The 14,794-nt window shown below is 40.3% G+C and overlaps 1 protein-coding gene across 2 annotated transcripts in view; it reads right to left on the bottom strand.

Moving 5' to 3' along the window:
• Nucleotides 1-7,608: 7,608 nt before the first annotated feature.
• The window catches only part of RASSF8 (Ras association domain family member 8), a 91,827-nt gene continuing 84,641 nt past the window's right edge, over nucleotides 7,609-14,794 (bottom strand). For both annotated transcript variants that reach the window (XM_085324475.1, XM_085324474.1), the window contains 2 exons: nucleotides 14,014-14,158; nucleotides 7,609-12,892 (listed from right to left, as the gene is read on the bottom strand). In XM_085324475.1, the coding sequence (XP_085180601.1) occupies nucleotides 12,771-12,892; nucleotides 14,014-14,158 (267 nt within the window). In that variant the 3' untranslated portion in view covers nucleotides 7,609-12,770. The remainder of the gene's footprint in view (nucleotides 12,893-14,013; nucleotides 14,159-14,794) is intronic.

The following is a 14,794-nucleotide window of genomic DNA, read 5'->3' as shown; positions in this document are numbered from 1 at the left end:
CGGCGCTCGCTGCTGCGCGGCTGCTGCGCGGCTGCTGCGCGCTCGGCTCGAGCCAACCGCGCAGCGCTGCGTGCAGGTAGCGCCCCAGCTCCGCTTCGTGGCGCTCGCAGTAATAAAGACTCTCGAGCCCTTCCCGAGCTGGAGGGCTCGTACAACAAGGAGGAGGTTTTAGCAGTGTTTTTTTTGTTGTTGTTGTTATTTGGGTTTTTTTTTTTTTGGTTTGATTATTCTTGACTAATAATGCTGTTGTTACTGCGGAGGTCTGTGGATATAAGCAAAGGATGGTCTGTAGGGGAAGCTTGTACCTTTTACTAGCCCACACTGAATTACTAGCATATATAGCATATATTAGCACAAAGTGAAACTCAGCACAACCATTAGCTGGAAAAATTGGCAAGCTTTCAGGCACACTGGCAACTTCCAGTTTTGCTGGAGGACTTCAGCACAAGGACAGTGCTTCAGCCCCAAGCACAATCTGCAACACATGTTAGATACCTGAAACTTCTATTTATTTGGGGCTCGCCAGGCTTCCCTACTTGGCCTGCCYCATGCAGAGCCCTCACCGAGTCAAGAGGGGTCTCAGGAAGGCCAAGGCTGGAYGGTCAGTTGGCTGGGGCTGTAATGCTGAATGCACTACAAGGCCAAGACCTCAGTTTCTGGGGTTAAGTCAAGAAAGGAGGTTGCTATGTACTGACATAGTTAGTAGGAGAAAMCTGTGTAAGGGGAGAGCTGAGAACTGCTTATTATGGTTAATATTAAGGTTAGTGAAGAGATTAGTTGAGAATATGTCTATCTGTTAAACGTGAAAAGTCTATGCAAAATACATAACACAGCTGGTCACAGGTGCCAATTCCAGTGCTGTAAATTACAATGTAAGTATAGTTATTTAAAACGGCCTTTGGGAATGTATGGCACTGTATGCAGTGCTCCAAGAGCCATTTAGGGGATGCATATTCCCATCAGTGTACTACCAGGCCAAGAAGGCATTTCCTAGAGTCCRTCTGTTTGCTGTGATAAGTGAACATGCTGAGTCTGCAATTACAGTATAAAAAAGCACACTAATGTCATGGCGTCACTTGGATTTGGTAACCCTAGGGCCATACACTGAAAGRGATAGGGGTTGATTCAGTTGTCCACTAAGGTCCTCACTGAGGTACTGCAGGTCCTTTTGTTTTTCTTGAGGATCACCTATGCCTTGTCCAGGAACAAAGCAGCCTGGTCTGGAATACCCCAATGGTCAGTTTAGGGCTATATTAACATTTTCCCTAGTGTGTCCAGGTGAACTATTTGCTTTCGTACCAGTCTGTAAAGAGGATATYTCTTCTCTCCGCCCAGATATTCCCTATGAATTCATATGCCAATGCCTTCAGGACAGATGCTGCCTCTGACTGAAGGCAGCTCTGCATTATGTGAGAGTTTCTGGCTGGGTCAGAAGGAGCAGAGGCAGTTCAGAGGTACTTCCTGTTCACATCTCAAAACAGCACACTGCACAACTGAGAACAGGAACCTTTTCTTCCTTTTGATCTGTAGCTGTTAATGATGCTGTGAGATAGGTGAGACTGCAGTTCAGCTGTGCAGTAGTGAACTGTAGCAGGAACATGGCTATGAAATGCCCAATTTTGGATGTATGCTTTCAAACCACTGTCTTTTCTAGGGTGTCTTGCAATCTAAGAATAGTATTGCCATGCATGGTTGCTGTTTCTGTCATAGAAAGAAAAACTGTATGTAAGCACAGTTCACTCTTCTTGGTATTGGTTTGTGACTTTCCTAGCAAAATAGATAACTTGCATATATTGACATGAGAAGCGATGAGCTAAATACAGGTACCTGAAGAAGAATTCTGATCAGACTCAAACTTTCCCAAAACCCAGCCATTCCAGAATTGTGTTGTTCAGATGGAATTCCTTTTACTAATACCATTCAATTACATTTTCACTTCCTGGCTTTAATCAGACATGGAAGCACTGAAATGTGGTGAGCCTGTCTACTGTGCATCTGAGAATGTGTGTGCAGTTCTATAACCCAAATAAGACCAAGCAATGCCAGGAAGTTTTCCCTTATTCTTAGTCCAGGCTCTAAGAATATTTTACATCTCAAAGTAAAGAAGTGATGAAGTCAATTGGAGTCTTGATGATCTGCACTGCAAGGAAACACAAACTTGACACTTTATTGTAAAATAGCTTCTTGTTGTTGACAGTTTCCATGGTTTGCAGTTCCAGTCAGAGAACTTAAAATATACGGTCTCAGTTCTGCAAGAAGCTGAATTCCTTCTGCAGCTGCTGAAATCAATGGTAGATGAAGATGTTCATTTTGCTGAATAAACCTTAAGTTAAAAATAGACTAATTAAATCTCATAGGTATAATATTTTTTAGCTTTACTGGTTGTATCAGGCCCAATACTTGAAACAGGAGAAATGTAATATTAAGAGTCACTTCTTTTGAAGTGCTTACATTGTTTTGTTTGGAAGGGGGATAAATGCTCTGGTATCAGGGAAAGATTTAATTTCTGACTGAAGGGTTTGGGAAAGCTTCCTCTATGAGTAGGTTACTTTGGTACCAGGGTAGTGCTTCCTGTGCTATTGTGCTGCCTGTGCCTCACTCAGAGCTTTTGCTATTGAGTTAGAGGCTTAATGCTAGACAGCAGATGGTCCTCCAGCCTGACTGCAATGTTGTTGGACAACTTTATATTTCTGCGTAATCAGGACAGATTTTTGAACAAACCATTTCAGACTTAAGGATTCACATACAAAAGTAGGTACAGGGCACGTACTCATTCTGTGAAGGTCCTTCATCTCCCTGGACCTCATTTTCCCAAGCTAACAAAAAGGAGATGACCTGACTGCATATGTGTGTGTGTGTGCACACATAGAAAATGTATATGTTTGAGCTCATTGTTACTCAGTTATAGTAGCATAAGGAGATGGCTTTTCTTTCTAGGGAATTTTAGGCTGTTGCATCAATGAACGAAGATATATCATACAGTGTAGCTGGTACTCACTCTTCCCAGGTCACCAGAGATGCTTTGAAGCTGGTCTTGTGATTGCATGCAGCACCCAAAATGCATGTGTCCTGTGCAATTGCATGCTAGGAATGGGATTTTTCCTATCAGATGAGAGATGTGTTCCTTGAAGCAGGTATCTCCTGCTGTACAGGTCCTCAGATGACCCTGGAGAAACGTAGCAGCAGCGAGAACTTCACTGAGCAGAACATGAGATAAGATGTGGTGGGACTGATTATTCATTGCCTTGTTAAATGTCAGTGATTGGAGTAATTGTAACCTAAATGGGTCAGATGGCAATGCCTTCAAATGGTCTTTGGTTGCAGAACTGAGCAGCAGGGTTGAATCTTGATGTGGGGGAAGGCTGAGGGATGCTCCTTCTGTGTAGATCTCCAGAGTAATTGCAACTGAAGTATTTGTTAGTTAATGAAGTTTATTAGGAGCAAGCAGAAAACACTTTGGACTCAGAAAGCAACCCCCAAAAGGCACCTTTCTCCCATAATTCTACCTCTTGCACTTTTTCTCCTCAGACCCTAATGCTAAAAGGCAGCTAGGTTTCTATAGACAACTGTAAAATGGCAGCCTGTCACGGTGGATTACTAGCTGCTTACATACTGCTGGAATATCATCGGACTTGTGGAAACGTTGGAACATTTATGGCCACCAAGCAAGTCGCAGCCTACTCCAGTCAATCAATTCTATCAATTAGCTACAGGCTCCAAGTAGCACTTTTGAAAGGAGTTGGGCTGTCTCTTGTAAGAGCATCATTTTGCAGGAAGAATAGGATTGAGCTAAAGTTGAAATGAGAGTTTTTATTTCTTAACTTGCCATGTCTTTTTACCTCTGTAGAAAAAAAAAATATACATTTAAAGCTAAACAAGAATTCACCTCGAGAAATCCCCAGCTTCCCTCATCATGTCTGCATCTTGCTCTCACTATGAGTAAAACTAACTCAGAGAGACTTCCTGTTATCCTTTCGGTATGATGAGAAACATAACTTGATTGCAATAGTGTCTGGATGGCACAGCCAAGACCAGAACCGCATTGTGCTAAGTACTATTTGCCAAACAGATATGAAGCGAGATGTTGCTCCCCACAGGGCTCACAGTATATATAGACAAAGTCAAAGGGGATGAAGCAGTATTATCTCAAGCTTACAGCTGGAGGACTCCCAATTCAGATGGATTATAGTAGCTTGCCCAAGGTCACGCAGAAAATCCGTGGCAGAGCTAGGAAATGAAACAAAATCTTTCCAGTTCCAGGCAAATGCACCAAGCACGTGATAATCTCTAGAATGGAGTGGTTCAACCCACATCCGTACCAAAGGTTTCAGAAAGGCCTAAGCCCTCCTCAAAGAGGCTGTGGGAATTACATTGTTTGCACGTCAGCTACACGAAGGCTGTGACTAGGACACAGATCTTTGACTATCACCATGTCCTTTCTGAAAGACTGTTTTTAAAGATGGAGTGTTGTGTTTTACATGATTTTTCATCATGTGCCATACACCTAGAAAATCTGCTTTTCAGATGCAGCAGCATGACTGCGCTGCTCCAGGCATGTCAGCATGTATTGCTGCCCTCTTGTGTAAGCCTTGCTGTAATTGCAGTGATTTGACAATGCCAAGGGGGCAAGATTATCTTTCACACCAGCACACAGCTAATGGACATTGTTACCTTTCTTGTTTAGTGGTGCTGCTGTCTCTGCCGTGCTTATTTTGTATGGAGACAAGCTACACGACAGTGGAGAATCCAGGTCACAGCCTTGGTAACCATAATGCAGCTTTGCTAGGTCAAGGTAACAGTTAAGACGACATTATAGCAATGAAGTATAGTTAAAGGTCGGGCAGCGTTCTTGGGTTTCTCATGAGCTTTCCAGAAGGGGCAGTTCTACCTCAGGTTCACCTCAGGTTGATTGTAAATGCTAAAGCCAAATAATCTTTCGTGGCATACAGCATTTACTCAAAAGCAKTTTAGTACACCCCTTGATAAAAGGGGTGGTATAATTTATGAGAAGCTTCATAAGCATCAACAAAGAAATTCCAATACTTGCCCACTTAAAGGTTAGCTTGAATTTTATTCTAGCAACAGCAACTGGTGGTGCCCTGTGATACCCGTATCAGTGGGTCTTCAGCTGGACAGTAGCTGGAGAATTCCCTCCACTTTCCATCATACTGCTAGTGAAAGTTAGGGCAAATAAGGATTGAGTCACAGATGTTTAGTTGGTGTCCCTCCTCTCTCTTCCCTCCTCCCTTTCTTCTTCCACCAGAAGCCTTCCCTTTTAAAATACCTAGGCTGCTAATTACCAGCACTCAAGAGTGTTTCACGGGAAAAGGTTTGTTAAGTGGACCTGTCATAAGGCCAGCTGGAAGTCTTCTGAAGATTTTTCCTCAAACTTTTGCTCATTAAAAAAATAAATGATAGAAAAGTTGTCCTTCCCTCCAACTTGCTCCAGAACTGAATATGAGGTCTTTTATATTTGTATTTTCTCACTAAATCTCACCATTACTTATTGTCATCTTCCTTCTGTAGAGGGTTAAAGCAAGACAGAGTGCATATAGCTGAAACAACAAGTACAAAATACAATATGCAAACCAAGATATGCATAAAGTAAAACTATCAGTAAAGTGAAAGCATCATTCTGTATTTTGCAGGAACAGTAAATATGTAAGTATGCTACTGGACAAGTCAATATGTAAATAATTAGTAAGGTAAGTAGATTATGAAACAGAAGTTTTTGGTGTAGCTACTAATTGTTAGAGGCAAAATACCATTAAATTCATAGAGATGTTACTGTGCAGGACTCTGTCCTGTTGATTGGGCTTCACACTATTTCTATAGCTGTTCCTCTCTGATATACCACAGGGACACCAGCAAGGGCTCAGTTTATCATACAAACGATAAAGGGGCACTAAGTTTATCATGTCTGTATCAAAGGTCCTTATTGCCCTAAGAGATGCCAAAGAGGCTCTTTTTAAGTCACTCAACAGAGCGTACCCACTCGACAGTACCTCATGTTTATCAAATCATATAGTTTGCTGCCCTAACAGCACACAGAATAGGGAACCCAGTGCAAAGCAGGCGAAAAGCATACAGTATAGCCAACTGGCAAAACAGAACAAAACAGAGCAGCTAAGGTTGCCTCCATCCAAAATGTCTRGAAAAATTTAATGATGAAGCAGTGACTGTCTGAAAACAATCACTCATTAATACCAGCTACAATACCAAAAGTAGCAAATATATCATTTTCAAGAAAGGCAGTGGTGGGGACTGTTGCTCACTGTGTCTTACTTCAGACACCWGATGATTTAGTTGAAACAATCATTAAAAATTGGGATTATAAAAAATACCATCTATCTGACAAGGATGAGGCAGGCAGAAGAAATCAGTGGGGCTTCAAAACTAGATGAACCATTGATCTAGTTTTGCAACTCATTAGTGGTCTAGTTGCATTGAGCTATTTAGTCCTGCAGCAGTCTCAGATATACCGCTTTGCTCTTTTAAGGCAGAGCAAATGATCAGAACCATTAGCCGTACCACTGTGTCTACAGACATGCTGGAAAGCCTTACTTTCCTCTTCACCACCACCCCCCCCAAAAAAAAAAAAAAAAAAACAGCTAGTTGACTTACACAAAAGGAGAAAAGAACATATTTCAGGAGCAGAGGTCCTCTACAGCTGACATGGGGTCCTGCCACCATCAATTCCACTTGTAAGGGTTTCAGTGAGGTTCCTGCTATTCTTGGTTTCATTATCACATGCACAGTGCTACTACTGCTAGCTAATTTCTCTTCACAACAAATCTGATTAGTCCTCAGTTGACTTAGGGGAAAAGTATCATTCATGGGGACATTTGACTAAGGATTGTATGTGGATGGCTTAAATCACGAGTGCCTGACTATGGCAAGTTTCCTGCCTTAACTGAAACCATCTTCAGAGGCCCTCCCCTCTTTAGCACAAGAATTGAGTGACATTTAACTCGCCTGAATCTGGCCCTCAGTTCCTTGTTAAAAGTTTGATTTCTTCCTATTACTGGAAGCATATGTGCACCTTGGCACCTTGTATTTTTTTCTGTGAAGACTGTGCTATTGACTTCACAGGACTCTCTACCAGACTTCTCCCCTCCCCAAGAATCTCCAAACAAATGAGTGCATCAGTGCTTTAAGCGTTATAGCAAGTCACTGACCAGTTCCATTGTTCAGAGGTTTATATTACTGTTAGTAACAGTTTGTCAGCTGAAAACAAGTTCCTCCATCCCTTCTAGCTACTGCGCTATATCTGATTGAAAATATAGTATGTGCAGACTTTCTAGTAGAGCATATCTATTGCTTTCTTTGGAAGCTGTACACCAGTGTTCTCCCCATATCCCCAACTAAGTAAGTTCCCATTTAGGAGTGTAGTACCCTAATGCTCAACACACATCTGAATATTTGRGGGTTTTCTGAATAGATACCATTAATTTAATATGGCAATTTCTGCAAAGTTTTGGAATCTAAACACAGAAAATTATCTTGTCCTACTTTCAAACTAAATGTTCTTTGATGGACAGCAGTTCTAGCAGTTGTATTATGAAATGTGCACGAGATATACAATGCAATTCCAGCAAACCATGAACCCAGAGTTTCAGAGGGGAATTTATTGTATGGGAGCATATTCAATATCTTTTGTCAACCATTCATGAGAATAATCAAAAATAGAAGCTTTTTAAATGACAAAGAAAAAATATAGTTACATATAATACAGATTTTCATCTTGCATTGAAGCAGAGCAGTAATAAAATGCTCACTTGTGTTTTCACAGTTAGTTTGCATTGCTTCTCAAAGTTAAAGCTTCAGCAACTCAAATCTTCCAGTCAGAACCCCCAGTTAGTAGTTTCACTGGATGATCATATTCATGGGAGTGAACGTTCTCTGCATTTTGATATTCTTTACTACAGCGGACATACTTGATCCACCTCAGTGCTACTAAAGTTTTCAGACATATCAGCTATGCTTGAAATGAGGCATCCTTGCTGCAACAGAAATATTTTTGGATCAGAACATGCTTTTAGGCCCAATTTGGAAACACATCTATGGCATGCTCAAGAATGCGTATAAATCCCATTTGGTCCACAGGGCTCCGAGTTACACCTTTATGACCATCTCTACTTGTCTTGTCTCTAATAAGCATAGCACACTGGTATCAAGCATTATCCAGCATTTGATCACGTGCGCCGGTTGCTTGCAAGACAGCAAAGCATTTAAACATTCTTCAGCACTCCATTTACTTGAGTCCTAAATGCCTTCACTGCATGCATGTATTTATGGGTATACTACGCACACATACACTCAACCCCTCCCCACAATATTATTGCAATAATTCTCTGCTGGTATAGTAGTTTATATACCAAGATTCACTTATTTAGTTTTCTATAAACATACAAAAAAAGCATCTGAACAGAGCTAGAACAGCTTTCAATCAGTCACTATATTTGCATTGAAAGCTTTATTTTGAAAACTTTAAGCAGCAATACTGAATAAATAGACAGAATGATTGTTTTGTCATCTCCATACAGCTGATGGCCTTCATCCAAAACATTAAAATACTGTAGCAAATAGAATAGACATGCATGTTTCAATGTTCTAAAAAAAAAAAGTGTAATATAAAAGTAACACTTTGACACTTATTTTAAGACAGTACAGACCATTAGAGACTATTTTCTGGAAAAATATCTGAATACAGTTGTTATTTACATGGATCATTAAGGCCCAGTTCACTCAAGTTAATGCACATCAGGAATTTATATGCTTCAAGATAACTCACTAAAAATTACAAGATCAGTTTTTTGCTCATACTCATGTGATCCCAGTTCACTAGAATAATGTAATACTCTGCATGCTAGAAAGGCGGCAATTATTGCCTCCAAAGAGATTTTTATTTCTGTAAGGGATCTTTTCCCTCTCACCTCACACAAAGTATGTTTGTGGATTTCTAGTGCTAGTGGTAGTTCTCTTCTTAAACAACTTCCGGCTTGCAGGGGTTTAGAAAAGCAAGTAATCTGAAAGCTAACAACCATTTTCAGAAGCGATTCAGGCACTTGGGAGCCTAAGTCCCACTGAAAGGTAATGGGAGGTAGGTTCCTAGCTCACTTTTTAAAGCAAGACTCTAGTTTCTCCATAGCTTGGGCATTTAGGAGTTTTTCCATTAGCCTTGACCTATCTGCTTTCCCAACAGTCACTCTCCCTTTCCCTCAACAACATAGCATGATCAGCAAAAAATAAACTGTATCCTCATGGATGAGAGAGGTAACACATTTAATTCCCATGAGTAAAAAGAGTTCTCCATATAAATTCCCTATGCACTGGAAAATTAGTGCTTGTGTATTCAACTATTTAATGCAGAAAAACCCTCTGTATTTATCATGCTGGCCAGTACATATTATGGCACTTGTTAAAATTAGTATGAGCAGCTTCCTTTCTGCTAATGCCCCATAAGCAGGTGTGAAACACTTCTGAAAATGAATATTTCTACTTTTGTACAGAGAAAAGTGAGGTTCTGAAGTTGATCAGAAGCAAAACTCTTAACACTAATGTGAGGAAATTTTAGAGTTGTAATACATTGTTCAATTCACATATAATGCAAGGACATGCTATTTTTTTTTGGTTTATTTACAGAGATGGTGAAAATGCTACAGAGCTTTAACCTGGGTGGAGTTCAATGAGCATCAGGAGCATGGTGGGGGAAAAGAATTTCGTCGCTGTCTCATGTGATAGGTTGAGATACCAAAGCCTCTCCTTTACTATGACAGTGGCTGAAGCTGTAAACACTTCTCATACCACCTTGACATATGCTAAAGCCCTGACAGGGAGGGTGTGCTCGAYGATGCAGCAGCTGCTCTTGAGGCAGCTCCAGGCTTGCTCCTCTGTCAAACAGCTACTAAAATCTGCAGATGTCAATTTTTAACTTAAGTGGTAAAATCCTTTCTAGATTCTGTTATGAAACCATACCTTATACCCTCCAAAGCCCCTCTTCTCCTGCATTTTCCAATCATTTTCCTCCTTTCTCCATTTCAAAGAATAATCTGGCAGAGAAAGAACAGCTTTTATGAGCTAAGAGCTTTTATGAGCGAAGCTCAAACTTAAATCTGTGGGAGATGGATCAGTCACTTTAAGCATGACAAAAACATTAGCTGCATAAATATGCAAGTCTGCCTTAAAAAATGCATTGTCTCAGTACATAACTGAATTTGGAACAAGCTTTTGCATGTCTTTCTCCCCTGTGCAGCATAATTTGGGCCAGACTTTGCAAGGTGCTGAGTGTCTCAGTTCTCTAACATCAGTAGGTGTTAAAGATGCAAAATATCTGCAGGAGGGCTGTTTTATTTCTATTAATTGAACCCAGAATGTAAGGCATATACGCTTAMGTACCTTGGACAGATATTGTCCCCCAACTATGCATATTTTGCACTGATATTTATATATATAAAATGTGTGTGTATATATAAATATATACATACACACACACATATATACACACACACACATTCTCTTTTTAATACAAATAAAGTTATGGGCACAGTAAACATGAGCACGGAATTGTGATAAACTAACAGTAAAATCTATGAGCACTGCAAAGATTGCTCGGGTAAGAACATCTTTTTCCAGTTTGCTCACAATACAAACCTGACAAATTAAACAGTAAAAAAATCCGAGTCCATTTGAAAAGGTCCTTTATATATTCACAGCCTTATCTGTTGCTGTTAGTCTAAATACAGCAGCATTTTTAGAATATATGATGCCATTAATAAGTGGAAAGGGAAAAAATGCATTAAACACTCAAGAGTCCTTCATCTTCTACTATACCTTATAAAACTTCCACTTGTCAGTATGACTAGGAAGCTCCTTAAAAAAAAAAAAACAAAAAGAAAAAAACACCTTTTAATTAACATTTATCTGCACATCAGTAAATCCACACAAGAGGATGCTAAGAGTTAAGAATTTAAGTATGTTCTATGGCAAAAAAGCTTGGCATTTCCTAACCAGTAGTAAAATCCTGACTTTACCAGAGTCATAGGAGTTTTGCCATTTTGCCAAAAACTGGAAAAAGGGACTCCTGTTCACTTTTATGCTCTGGGGACTTAAATATTGAGTACTGCATTGAAAGCATTATGGCTCCCTCCAATGTCAAGGGTATTGCAAAGGTGTGGATGATGGTATGCATTGGTGTTAGAACATGAAATCCAAATACAAGTAGGTGAAGCCCATCCATTCTCTGTCTCATCCTTGAGGCTAGACTCCTGATGCATACAGGATGCATACAAAGTGCATCAAAAACTGATGCCAGTAACTTTCTCTACAAACTTGGTGTCTGTTTTATCAATCCAAGGTCAAGGACCATGACCAAAACATTGCTTGGCAGTATCCTTCCTTCTGCATGGGAGCTTTATTTTTTACTTTTATTTTTGTCTAAACCTTGGTTAGCTTTGACTGCATTAGAGTGATCTCAAGATATTTAATACTATCCCTTCATATGTTATTGTAAAAAGTGAGTTTTACTACCAAATGTGTGAATTTCCTCCCATTTCTCTTTGTAAGCTTTAAGTTCTGTAAGGGCACTGAACAGCAACATATCCTTCAAAGGTGCTATCAGTTTTTACCATTTAGCACTGGGGACCTGGAACAAAGTCTTGGTCCCGCTAAAGTCAATAGAAGCTCTGCTATTGACTTCACAGGACTCTATACCAGGTTTCTTCCCTCCACAGAATGTGAGTGAATTCTGGAAGGTTGAAAGAGGATTTTCATTTGTTTTTTCTCCTCCAACAACAAGATTTACTGCAAATGAAGAACACTGTAATGGCTAGTGTAAAAAATAAAGTACAAAAATCACACACAGTGAAAGCCTCCTACCCTCTTCTGGTAAGACATATGAAGATAACTTCTTACATTGTTCTTTTCTCAAAAGGCATATACAATGTGGCAAAATATTTCAAATATACATTCTGTATAATAAAATATCATTTAACTAGTGCATCTTCAATCATATGCTGGAAATATTCTCATCAAGACAAGGTTTAAATTCCATAAATCTTTTGAACACTAGGTGCTTCAGTCAAGGCAGACTCAACCGCAAGTAAATCCCACAAACTCACTTTTCAGGCCTTAAAAGTTAGCAATGGATGGAACACAACATATTATGACCCACAACAGAAATTAACAAAATCAGTGGTGAGAAACCATTTTAAAGGTTCAGCACTCTACAAAACACTCTGCATTGCAAGTTGTTATACTTGATCAAATGCTGGATGTTTGTACACACAAAGTCACCTCGTCAGATGCTGTACAATAGTACATGGTTATTCACAAGTTAAAAATAAAAATATAAAAGGTCAACATTCACATGTCCATTGATTAAAGGGAATAAATTAAGCCTCAGATCAGTTGYATACATGGTTTCCTTCACCCTGCTCAGTCTTTTATTTATGCCTATACATTGAATAATACTTTCCCAAACACTTCCAAAGTGGCAAAAATAAGTGAAGGCTTTTGCACTCTAGCTCTGTGACAGCAAGTTCATCATTGCCAATTATGAATTGAAACAGTTCCTCTGTTCTTTAGCATCAGTGCACAGGGTATGGCTCCAAGTGGTGTGTCAGAGGAAGAAGAAAATTAAAATACGGTGGCTTAACAGAAAAGCTTCTTCCATTCATCATTGGTAGAATAAAAAAAAAAAAGAAAAAAGAAAAAAAGTGTATCTTGTCCAGGGTACCTTTCTAGGTCCTCTCCAGAAGAGGTATATACTGTCATACATAAATGCCTTCTGGATTAAAACCAGATGACAGGGGATTCTGTAAAATCCGAAGGTTACTGGGGAGTTGCCTTGATGAGCCAGGGCGTTTCAGTGACCCAGACTGAAATGTTGTCTCTGCACAAGAAAGAAAAATCAAGGGTCATTTTTCTAAAACACATCTCTTCTTCCTGTTTATTGGCGTACTTCAGAGTAGTACAGAAAAAAAAATGATGTCATATGCAACAAATCAGTATTTCATAGTCAGGCATCTGAACTGAGAGCTAAGGTACACACGTCCTAGTCATTTTAAAACAGATACACATCCTCAGTATAATTCTCCCCCAACAGCAAGCATGCACACAGATACATGCAATGTGTTTATACAGTAATGTGCAGAAAGAGCTTGCGCCAATGCATATTCAAATCTCCAACTTCCTGTCTACTTAAAAGAAAATCTTTGTATTGTTAAAAGGCTGACGTTCAAAAGCTGGATGTCACCTTCTTCCGTTGCCCTCTCCAGCCTACCCTATGTGGGCCTTTCAGTTAGAAAGTTCGAGAGATGGGACAGAACAGGCTAAGGAGAAAACTGAGGTGAGCAGAGCRCTGGATAAAGCACAACGCTGCAGAGGCTCAGCCGCACCAAAGGAGTTCCTGCTTGTTCCACAGTCCCGACAAACATTCAAAGCGTTCCCATGTTTCTGCCTCAGAAATTCTGAATGGAGCTATGGGCAAGTGCAGAACGCATTGATCGTGCAGGGCAAAGTAGATTTGCACATGCTGAAACAGCCATCTGCGCAGGACTTGTGGATGGCTGGCGGCCCAGCTGGATTAGCTCCTATTCCCATGCGACTGCTGTCTGGGATTTCTCAAAATCCACACACATTCCCTTTCCCCCTCTTTGACAAGATGTCCCATCAGAAGAAGAGGAGCCCAGATGAACAGCAATATCAGACATGCACCCATTTTGTGTGGCATCTTACATGCCTGAAGCCAGGGTGGCCACACTTGAGAGCTACTGGCCTAACAGGTTACAGATGGGACAAATGGCTATATGCACAGCAGGAGAAAAAAGTTATCTGCTGTTTATTTATAGCTTGCTAAACCCTTGGAAGGAAGAGAAATATTTGATACTATGCTATCTTACTATTAGACTAGCTTCTTTGTATCATTTGATGTATGAGTGCTAGAATTAATATGAGAGATAAATGCATTGTCCTCCCCTTTTCCTTCCCACCAAAAAAATCTGAGCACTGCACCTCTCTCGAGCTCCATGTGCGGGGCTTCCACCTCAACGGGGTCTGCTGGCAGCACTGTGACCTTCGTTCCTGTTTGCTGGATAAACTGTTGGAGATTGACTTGTCGCAGCTCCTTCGTCAGCTGCTCCAGTTCTTGCTCCCTGTCCTGCCGGGGGAGAGAGAACGCCCACTAAGTAGCAGCAAGYACAAAGTGGAATTTAAGCATTTTCCTTGTAATGCGCCAGTTAACGCTGCTTCTCCTTACGATGAGAAAGCCTTAATTTTTAAATTCAGGTGCAAATGAAAGACAAAAGGTATTTTACTCTTGTGATTTAGAAAGCAAACCAACACTCACAATTACTTGCTAGAGACTTCTACTGGTCTATTTATCTTGGACCACTAGCAGATGATTCTTATGTCGTCTGAGATTAATACTGGCACAACAGAGCAAGCAAATATAGGTAATGGCAAGCACTACGAAAAAYGCATCAATTGAGCATTGGTCTGGCACCAGTTCCTGCCTCTGCCAGGAATGTCCAGCATGACTTAGACAACTTAGTTCTTCTGTTGCTAAAAAAAGAGGTAATTTACTTTCTCTTCTTGTTCTTTGCATTTTCTGTTTAGAATGTAAATTCCCATGTACAGAACTCTCTCACTCTGCAAGCATACTGCACCTCATACAATAGCCCAAGCCCTGGCAAGGTCACCACCCCCTACTGTAATCATTTATGATCTTCCTCAACAGTCTAATTCTGGCATGATATACAAAACTAACAGCTCCAACAGATAATGATGTTCTTAG

The sequence above is a fragment of the Rhea americana genome, unplaced genomic scaffold, assembly GCF_003343005.1.
Source record: "Rhea americana isolate MKP2758 unplaced genomic scaffold, rheAme1 scaffold_91, whole genome shotgun sequence".
Lineage (NCBI taxonomy): Eukaryota > Metazoa > Chordata > Aves > Rheiformes > Rheidae > Rhea > Rhea americana.
This window is presented reverse-complemented; position numbering and strand designations above follow the sequence as displayed.